The sequence below is a fragment of the Larus michahellis genome, chromosome 2 (assembly GCF_964199755.1).
Source record: "Larus michahellis chromosome 2, bLarMic1.1, whole genome shotgun sequence".
NCBI lineage: Eukaryota > Metazoa > Chordata > Aves > Charadriiformes > Laridae > Larus > Larus michahellis.
This window is the reverse complement of record NC_133897.1, coordinates 43,411,754-43,421,823: the sequence shown is the minus strand read 5'-3', so window position 1 is coordinate 43,421,823 and position 10,070 is coordinate 43,411,754. Positions and strand designations below refer to the sequence as shown.

At 43.0% G+C, this 10,070-nt stretch overlaps 1 protein-coding gene across 7 annotated transcripts in view; it reads left to right on the top strand.

Moving 5' to 3' along the window:
• The first annotated feature begins 438 nt into the window (after positions 1 to 438).
• TOP2B (DNA topoisomerase II beta) overlaps positions 439 to 10,070 on the top strand; it is a 67,157-nt gene continuing 57,525 nt past the window's right edge. For 4 of the 7 annotated variants that reach the window (XM_074575049.1, XM_074575045.1, XM_074575048.1 and 1 more), the window contains exon 1: positions 795 to 1,459. In XM_074575049.1, coding sequence (XP_074431150.1) covers positions 1,394 to 1,459 — 66 coding nt within the window. In that variant the 5' untranslated portion in view covers positions 795 to 1,393. Of the gene's footprint in view, positions 624 to 794; positions 1,765 to 10,070 lie in introns of those variants that run through there. The other 3 variants (XM_074575044.1, XM_074575043.1, XM_074575047.1) reach the window with 3 other exon arrangements.

Here is a 10,070-nt window from a genome sequence, read left to right as displayed (position 1 = left end):
TACCCCCAAACGCCTGTCCCACCCACGGCATCTCCTCCTCTCCACCCACCTACCGCTGCGTCCACCTGACAGGCCGCTAGAAGGGGGCAGCCGTGCCTGGCCAACCCCGAGCGCTCGCTCCCGGGTGGGGGCACCTTCCTGGCCGGTAAATTCCTCCCGCTTCGCTTTGCCTCCCCTCAGCTCCGCTGCCGCCCTGCCCCGACCGTTACGCCGTCCCTCGCGCCGCCCCTCCCCCCGCGGCGCGCGGCAGCGCCCCCGCGCGGGGGCACGGCTCCTTCCCTGTTGCCACCCGCAGTGACGTCACTAAGGCCCCTTTTCCGCTACCCCCATTGGCCGGCGCTCCTCGCAGCCCTGCCCGCCTCCGGCGCGTAATTGGCGGGCCGGCTCGGGGACGGGGCGCGGGGATAAGGGAGGGAAGGGCAGCCGGGGCCGGCGGCGGCGTTGGGAGGCGAATGGCGGACAGGGGCAGCGCACTTATTGCCTGAGCGCGGGGTGCCGGCGGTCGCGGTTCGAGGGCCGGTGGCGGAGCGGCACCGAGCGCCGGGGCGGAAAGAGGAGGGGAAGGAGGGCTGGCCCAGCCCCGCGTGACGCCTGCCTGCCTGCCTGCCTGTCTGCGTGCGTGCGTGCGTGCCTGCGTGAGGGGGGAGCGCGCGGAGGGAGGGGGGGCCGGGGGAAGGAGGCGGGGGCTGCGCGGGCGCGCGAGTGCGGGTGCGCGGGCGCGCGTGTGGCGGGGGAGGGGACGAGGGAGAGAGATTTTATTATTAATCTATTTTCCGGGCCTTTGTGGCTGAGGGGGGGCGGGGGAGAGCGCCCGGAGGTGAGGAGGAGGAGGAGGAGGAGGGAGGCGGCAGCGCTACGGCGGCGGTAGCGGCAGCTGTTGTTGCCGCTGCCGTGAGGGGAAGGCACCGGCAGTCCCTTTAAACTAGCGAGAGCCGCAGGCCCGGCCGGGCCCGCTCCGCCGCCTCCCGGCCTCGAGTTTGAGCGCGGGCGGCGGAAAGGCGCTTTTGTGCGGGCGGCGCGGCCCTCTAGGGCTGCCCTTCCTTCCTCGGCCCTTCGCCGCCGGGCGCTTTTCCTTCCCTTCGCCGGGGCCGCGGGGCGGCCAGGGCAGCCCTCGCCTCCATTCGCCTATCCCGGCGGATTATTTTCTTTCTCCTCAGCTGTGCTTCCCGGCATGAACTAGAAGGCGGGCCGAAGCGGGGTCGGCAGCTCTCGGTGTCGGGGTGCCTGTGTGTGAGGGCGGGTGAGGGGCTGCGGGGGGCTCCCGGGCCCGCGCGGCGGCTGAGGGGCCGGGGCGAAGCGCGAAGGGCGGGCGCGCCGCGCTGTGAGCCTCGGCGTCGGCCCTCTCGGCTGCCTCCTTGCGCCTTCGCTTCGGCTGAGGAGAAACGGGCAGAAAATGGCAAAGTCTGGAGGAGGAGGCGGCGGTGGCGGCGGCGGCGGCAGCGGGGGACTGACTTGGGTGGTGAGTTGTGGGGTTGTGTTTTGTTGCTTGTGTTTTTGTTGTGTGGGTGGTGTTTCTTTTTTATTTTTTAATTTCCTTTGCGTCCTTTGTGTGTGTGTGTGGAAAAGCGCAGGTCGGCTTTTAAACGAGGAAGAAACTGACGGCTGGCGTGAAAGGGGAAGCGCTGTAGAGCCGCTCGGTGGAAGGGTCCGGGGCGCAGGGAGAGGGAGAAGACAGCCTGGCCTTGGGCTTGGGGTGGGCGTTAGCAGGAGAGGAGCTTGCAGCCCTGGGGGGCTCGTCAGGGTGCTCGGGAGTGTATGGAAAAGGTTAGTCTGTGAGCAAACAGGTAGGAAGGAGCCTCCTGCCTTGGAGGGAGTGGGTGGGTCAGTAGGGCTGTGTTGAAGTCGCTGTCCTCCAAAATGAGACGTGGGCTGTCCATCGTCCCGCAAAAGTCGCAGTTACTGCCTCTTGATGATAGAGCAAAGAGTTTGTGGGCTATCAAAGGGGCTATGTGTTGATCCCAACTTCTTTCCTAACTGTCTGAAATGACAATACCTGAAGTTCCCAAGTTTCAGAGATGGATAACAAGAAGGCATTCAGGGGGCTGGAACTGTGTGCTTTCTATTGTATCTTGGGATTAAACTTCACTTTCTTCCAAAAGTTATAATTCTGTAACAGGGCCAAGAAAGGTTGTTCTTACTGCTTTTCATGAATTGGTCAGAAGTAATGAGATTTGAGAGAGTGCAGGTGATTACTGACTCGAACTGGTGAAACATTTTGAGCCATTTTAAAGTCCTTTGAGAGTGTTAGCCCCGACTCACAGTGCAGAGGGATGCTCTCCTCGTCTGTAGTAATAGGGGATGCTCTCTCGTGGTAAGACCTGAGGAAGGAGGAGCAAAGATGACCTGGAGGGGTCTGGTTCACCCAATCAATAACTTCTCTGCCTTTCTCTTGTGCAGTGTAGCATTCAAAAGAGGGTAACTTCTTTAAAGTTTAAGAAGACGACAGTATACTATCTTGATAGATGGTGAGGTAGCTGCATCTTTAATCAGATGCATGTGCTTTACAGAGTTAGGAACTTTTAAGAAGACTTCTTAGAATAAGAGCGAACTTGTTCTTCTGTTGTGTCTTTCTACATCTTTGAGCTGTTGGAGAAGAATGTGAATAGCATTATTGGGGTGAACAAATCCTATGTATTCTGATGACGGACTATTTATGTGGTTCTAATTACTGCATTCTATGTTGGTAACTTGCTCTTTCATTTTAAGAAGATTGCAGCATGGGAAGGTATATTAAAAAATGAGTAAGTTTCTGGGTGTGCCACTTGAAATTGTCTAAGATATGAGAACAGTCTAGAGAAGCTAAAATTATTCTCCTTTCCTTCCTGCAATACTATGTGATCTTTATCAACTGTGGTCTTTGGATAGCTCTTCAGAATTAAGGTTTTTACAGGCTGGGCTGGACCAAGTAACTGAAAGTTTTGCAGCTTATATAGAAAACTGCAGAATGAAGTGTGAAAATCACAGAGTAGGCATTTTCTATGTAACATGTTCTTAAATGTAATGGGGATGAAAGTATGGTGAGTCAACAGTTTCCTACAACTGGAAGTAATCAAACTTTTCCTTCTCTAAAACCAGTAAAAATTAAAGTGTTTGTCATCTCAGAGTAGTTGTAGGGAAATAAATAGATTTTAGTTAAAACTGCATTTGCTTTTTTTTTTCAGAAAACAGTTGGATGTTGTTTCTTTCTCTTGCATGCATTTTAAATGCTGAAGATAGGACTTCTGAGCTGGTTCCTAGAGCCAGACTTGTTCCATGTCAGCTGTAGAACACTGGCATACAAAAGAGTGGTATTGTTGTGGCACTGAAATGGATGGGGCAGTGGCTAGCGATAGGTTTAGTGTGCCAGGCTGAAAGAAATGTTGGTTCAGATGGTGGTTTGTGAGTAGCTATCATATGCTGGCCTCTAGGATGAGAGATACAGAGCTAGGATCAGTAATAGTTTCAGCTGTCAGATTTTAATCTGCTTGCCATATATCTGCTGGATATGCAATTACGTGCTATTTGGTTGTAAGTTGTTTTGAAACTACCTTGACAATTTTAGGCTTTTTATTAGCATATTGAAACCACTAGGATGCTTACTTTCTGAGTAATGTATTTTGTATTGTTAGTGGTTTCTTTTTAAGACCATGAGCTAAATAATTGAAGGGTAACAGAAATAAGTCAAGTTCTAAAGATGAAGAAACATTTAAAACTTAGTGGGATATTAATTTAGGTTTCAAACTAGCAAATCCTATATATGTAACCTGGTGCTCACATTTTAGTAAAGAGTTGTATGTGTAACTTTAGCTTTGGTTGTCATGTAAAAAGCCTGCTTGTTCATAGGTTTAACTGACTAGGAAAGAATTACATGCAGTTATGAAAAAATAAGGTTTTTTGCATCTGAAGTCTGAACAGGGTCTTTCCTGCACCAAGGATCTGCCTACTGTTGGTGTATACTCAGCTTCATCCATTGCTCTGATTTGGGAGCAGGGGCTTTTGGGCAGGAGCAAGACAGGAGTTCCCTCCTTCTGTCAGCATAGTGCTTGGAGGAAGAGTGTTGGGATGTGACAGTGTGCCCAAGAATTGTAGTGTGTTACTGCTCTATTGTGAGTCTGTTCCTGTAATCTGTCAGGATTCTGCCTTCCTGAGGTACAAAACAGTTAAGCAAATATGACTAGCAATATGACCAAATCCTAATCAATTTTTCACGTTTTAGAAATAAGCATACTGTCCTAGAGATGAACCAAGTGTCAATAGTTCTTCTTTATTCTTTTTATTAATGTTTATTACCGCTTTATTAATTTCAAAAGCAGGAGTAGGTGAAGTTCCTACCGCTGAATCTTCTAGACCTTTTTAGCTGCCTCTCTAGACCAGGTTAAAGCTCAGAATTAGGTTTCTGTTCTTTCCATTTCTTTATCTGGATTAGGCCTTCTGTTTCTTAGCTGGCTGAAGCTAGGCCTAGAACACAGTTGTCATATATGTAACAGTTGTTATATATACTGTTAGTTACTGTCTTATCTTTCTTCATCTGTATTGTGGTGTCTGCAGGGGAGTGGGTTGGGGAATAAAAAAAAGACATTGTTGCCAAGTCTTGTTTCAGTGCTTTTCTCTGGCTTTTTATAAGCATCTATCTGTTGTTCTGTTGTTTTGCTATTATGTTGACCAGAGAACTGGGGGGTTTTGTGCCCTGCGTGCCCTCCCTTCCCCCCTCCCTCCCTCTTTTTTTTTTTTTTTTTTTTTTTTTTTTTTTGCTGTTATACAATGGAAGGTAGGTCAGACCTCAGATAGGTGCCCCAGTATGTTAGTATTTACTTTTACTAAGCATAATGCATTTTGTAGGCTTTGGAGCTATGTAGCATACCAACAGTCAAGTGAAAGCAGCATTCCCTCTTACTTTTGTTGAATTTATGATTCTGGTGTCCTTAAGGAAGCAGTGTTGCAAAGAGATGTGATGACTTTCCTGAGTATTCTAGTCCTAGAAGGAAATGTTTGTGGCTCAATTTGGCAAGTCAGACAATAGTTCTGAAGAGGGATTCATTAGATGTTATGGCATGCCTGTCAAAAGAAAATTGTTGCCTTCTCCATGCCACCATCCTGGTCCAGTCTTCTGCATGTTAGAGATCTGAATAATGTAGGGTCAAAGAAGTGACTGATATGATATCAGGTAGAGGGTTAGTGATGGAACAAGATCGGGGCTATCTCTTCGACTGCAGCTGAGCCAGTTTTGCAGCTTAATAACATGCACCTTCACCCTGTGTATTCTGAGCTGGGAGGAAAACTTGTTCTAGTATAGGTCAAAGAATACTGAATGCGTAGAAGTGGGGAGCTAAATTGTAATGAACTCTTAGGAAGAAAAGTATATTTTGGGGGGAGGATTGGTTTAAAAAAAATACATGAGGGATTACTTTAGGTGTGTGGTGGGAAGGGTGTACATTCAAGTACACGTCCTCTGTTAATGGTCTGTCTGTCTAGATTTGTGTATGTGTATGTTTAATTTCTAAGCTACACATGCTGTATTAAAGAGTAAGTAAGGAGTTGCTTTATTTGGACAGATAAAGTAACCTTTCCAAATATAAGAGCATATAAGTAGTCTAAGGTAGGCATTTTAGATTTGAAAAAAAATAATCATTTAAATCTAGTACTTTATTTACATAGACTTTATTTTCCAGAATTAGATTTTTACCTTGCATGTAAACTGTCTTGCGTGTGTACATGCAAAAGAAGCCTTCCAATACATGTTTATATTTCAATTAATTAAAAGCAGCACATGCGATTCATAGCTGATGGATATGAGTGATTGCATGCCTGGGAGTGGGTTTTATGTATATTATAGATTATATAAAGAGAACTTGGAAATGAAAACTGGAACAGAAAACTTATTTTTCCTCAATTTACATGGTGAATTTCTTGCAAGTCACCCACAAAGAAAATATTTTTCTGCACTATATAGGGGGTTTGAAAGTTTTCAAAAGCAGATTGAGCTATGTAGTTCTAAATGTGAAGAAGCCTGTTTTGAAAATTGTATGCTTGGAGACCTACATTGTTTCCTCTCAAGTGGTGTCCTCTCAAGTACATGTAGAGAAACCCAGATGTTTTGGAAGAATGTATTTTAATGCTAATATCCCAAATTAAAAGTGAGTTTAAAGTCAAGACATATAAAATGTTTTTACAGAACTTTGAAAATAAATACTAAAATTTAAAGTATAACTTAAGTTCAAGTGACCAATGGAGGTGTCAAGATTAAACAGACCAAATGTTCGTTGCTCTTATAAACACAGGAGAAAAGCATTCCTCAGAAGCAAAGTGATAGACCAGTTCTTAGTATTTTTTGTTCAAACAATGTTTTCTTGCCATTTTCTTCAGGTAGTTCAGTAATGAGTAATCAAAAGGTTGATGTGAAAAGCAGGGAAAGATTCCTTCCCCCTAGTAAGTGAGGATCAGATCTGCTAGTTTTAAAACTTCAGTGTGATTGCAAATGCTTTCGCTCTTATAATGCGAGTCCTTTTAAATTGTGTTTTGAAGTGCGTATTGTTAAACTTTTTCTATGATATCAGCTCATCTAGCTTCATTTAATAAAGCTATTCTAAAATGCTGTCTGCATCTCAACACAATTTCAATTTACATTTAAATACAGTTTGTTACTGAAAGTAAATTAAAGTACAATTTTAATTTTTTATTTTGTTAAACTAATAAATCTGTGTATTTGTTACACTGCACATATCTAAGCAATTCTGTGGTTTTTTTCTGCAAGTGAGACAAAAGGACATTAGCAAAGTTAGTGTAAAGACTGCTTGAGTTAGAAGATGTTTGAAAGATTCAGATCTAAATATCAGATCTATATTTTTCTTTGGACATAATTTTAAAAACTGTCTTAAAGGAAAAAAAAAAGGTGTAAAAGATCATTAAATTGCTTAATCTACTATGTGTGTTTTTCCTGATTTATGAGGTAGAATTGCAGTTGAGATATTAAGCAATCCTCCTTTCATGAAAGCTGTGTGTCTTGGAAGAGGTACTGATTTCTTTCACTATGGTGGTTGGTTGTTTTTTTTTTTTTTGAGTGAATGAGTGGGTCTGGTTAGACTGAGGCTTCCTGTTCCTTCTTTAAGACATTGAACAGTTGCAAGAAGTACAGGTGTATGAAAACCTGGACAAATGTCTGCCTTAGTGAGGTGCCAAAAACTCATACACTAGCTTTCTCAATCTGTAAAGGAATCTTCAAGGAAAGAGCAAGGAACAATATATTCTTGTCATGACAAAATTGCAGGAGCTATAAGATAACATTGAAAAGTTATTTTCTTGTAAATGAAAAGAAGCCGAGATAAAATAGAAAAAAAACCAACCAACCAACCAAACAACCTCTTGCAACCAGATAACTTGATATGTAATGTTTCTATAAGAGCGGTTAGAATTCTGTAGTCAACTCCTAAGCAGAGCACCTTTACCTATGAGAAATTGGTAGCGTGAGCTTCACTGGAGATATTGGAAAGCAGCTGTCCAATATCTGGTACCTCTGGGGTATTTTGACTTTTTAGGGAAGATAGTGTAGTAGTGTATGAACATTTCAATCTTGTGTTTATTCCCTTGGTAGTTGCATACCATGATATAAATATACAAGAATGGCAAGGTGTCTAGGGAAAAATAACACCATCTTAGTTCTAGTGTATGGAGTCATTCAGGCTATTGCCTCTGTGCATCAACACAGACTTCTGTGTTGGCTGAGGTAATGTTTTCATCATATGTTATTTAGTGATCCTAACTTAAAGTCTTTTCCACCACTGTTGTATTGCAGTATTGTCATGAAAACTTTGCAGTATTATGTCACAATCTTGGAGTAAAATGGAGGCAAGCTGCTCGGAGGACAGCAGTTACAAGAAGTGAGGCAGTTACTCTATTTTGTTATTAAGCAGACCTGGGAAAGAGTTTTTCTAAAATGCACAAATAAGAGACTGTATAGGCATGTGAGGAATCAGCAGGGGGGGTAGTTTCTTACCTGGTTAGCTGGTGAAGAGGGAGGGAGGTGGTCGAGATACTTGAGAGAAAGCAAACCTGAAGTTGTGTCATGTTAACCTGCCCTTCCTGATACTAGTTAAATCTTTCAATATATGCCATTTAGACTTTCTTCTTTGCCAGTTGAGTGATAAATATACATGTCAGGTAACAAAAAGATGATGAAAATGCTGAACCATTTAAAAATTAATCTCAAAATATATTTGAAAATATAAGTCTTTTATAAGGTACCTTTTATGGAGGGGTGAATTCTTCTGCCTGCCAAGATGTAATTCTTAAATTGCAAATTAATGGGTAGAGTTTTGGTGATCTTTGACAGCTTTTTTAATGAGCAGTCCTGAAAGGCTTTTCATAATAACTTCTGTAGGAATGTTGTTGTTGAAGGATGAGTGGCTGAGGAAGGGGGAGTTCTGGAACAGGGCTCAGGCTTTTTTTGACTCGTTGCTTCCTCTGTTTTCCTCCTTCTGAGTTGCTGTAGATGTCTGGAACACCAATTCTGTCTTCCTTTCTCATGGAGTTTACTACAGGATTGAGACTAGAATATGTAGTATATTTATGAGACTTATAAAACATTTCAATATTTGTAAAATCTCCAGAGGAACAGTAGATGTTGCATAGTAGGAGTTGAGCAATTAAACTTGAGCTACTTTTTTTTTTTAAAGAACACTGGATTCATATTTATGTTAATGTGGCAGAAAAGAATAAATTTTGAAAATATGGAATGCGAGAAAATGTGGCTGTGTTAGCATATAACACAGCCTTCTAATAATAAAAAAGCAGATGTGTATGTTATTGTGGAGCAAGCTGTGGTATTTGAGAGGAAGCAATGTGATCATTATTCATAAACTTTTTGAGTTTGTTCTATGTTTGGGATAGTTCTTAAAAAGAAAAAAACTCATTGATTTCCTCTTATGTGGCACCTTGTGTTAAGTAAATATGTTGCTGTTGCTTTTCTTTTGAAGATTCTGGGAAGCAGACTTTTAATGGTTACTACTAATCATACTGTGTTCCTTTTTAGGCTACCATATAAGTTATGAAGTACAAAAAGCTCAAGGATCACAGTCAAGGTGTTTAGTATGTCAGTGCAAGGTAGACGTGAAGATAACGTGAAGGTACAGCTATAGTACTATACTGATAGTTGTTAAGTTTGTGAGAGTTCAAAAACTTAACTCTATTGTACAGAGGAAAATCTCTTCCTCTTGAAGAGTGCAGTTGAATAAGTAACTTCCAAGTGATGTTTGGGCTCTCCTCTATCACTAATGTAGCGTGACTAGTAATCTTGAAGCTGACTAGAAAAGACTGGCCTTTGGGTGTTGTGTAGGATAAAATCTTCATGTGTGGGTTCAGTCACTGCTTCGTTGTATCGCAACTTGACTCCTGTTACATGTTACTATGCTAGTTAACATGAGCTGAAAAACTAGCCTGTTTGATTTGCTCCATGTATTCTCTTGCAGCATGAATGTCTTGAATGTTGTCTTACTCATGCCTGAAGCTTTTTCTGCAGTTATTTTCTACCATTCGTTTATTAATCTGAAGACAGTTCGGCGGAGTAAAAATACCTTGTGGTACAATATGGATTCAGCTGGCCATAGAACCCATATGATCTAGAAGGAAAGATCACAGTGCTGTTCTAGGAATGTGGTATTTGATGTAGAGCCTGAATGGGTTTCAAAGGTTTTGTTCGTCAGAAGGGCCTATCAGGTGGTGGTGTTCCCTTTCGAAGTAATGTTTTCAGTTGGGAAATGTAAATGGTGCTGAGAGTCTAGAATGCTTACGCAGCCCTCAAACTGGTGATGCAGTAAAGCATTTAAAAAGGCAAGGATATGGGAAAAACCAGGTTATGAAGAGGTGCTGCCAGATGCTAATAACCTGGAGTTCTGATATTAGTACTATAACTTGATTTCTTGGCTGGCGGAAAGCTTGTGTATGAGTTGGCTGATGAAACAGTAGACCAAACAGGTTTGGTTGTTCAGTCATCAGCCAGCTTCATTCAGTGGTTCCAAGGATCGCAGTTCTAAGAATCTGTAGGAAAACTGTCTTAAGTTGTTTTAAATTTTAACATTAATAAATACCTTTTCCATGAG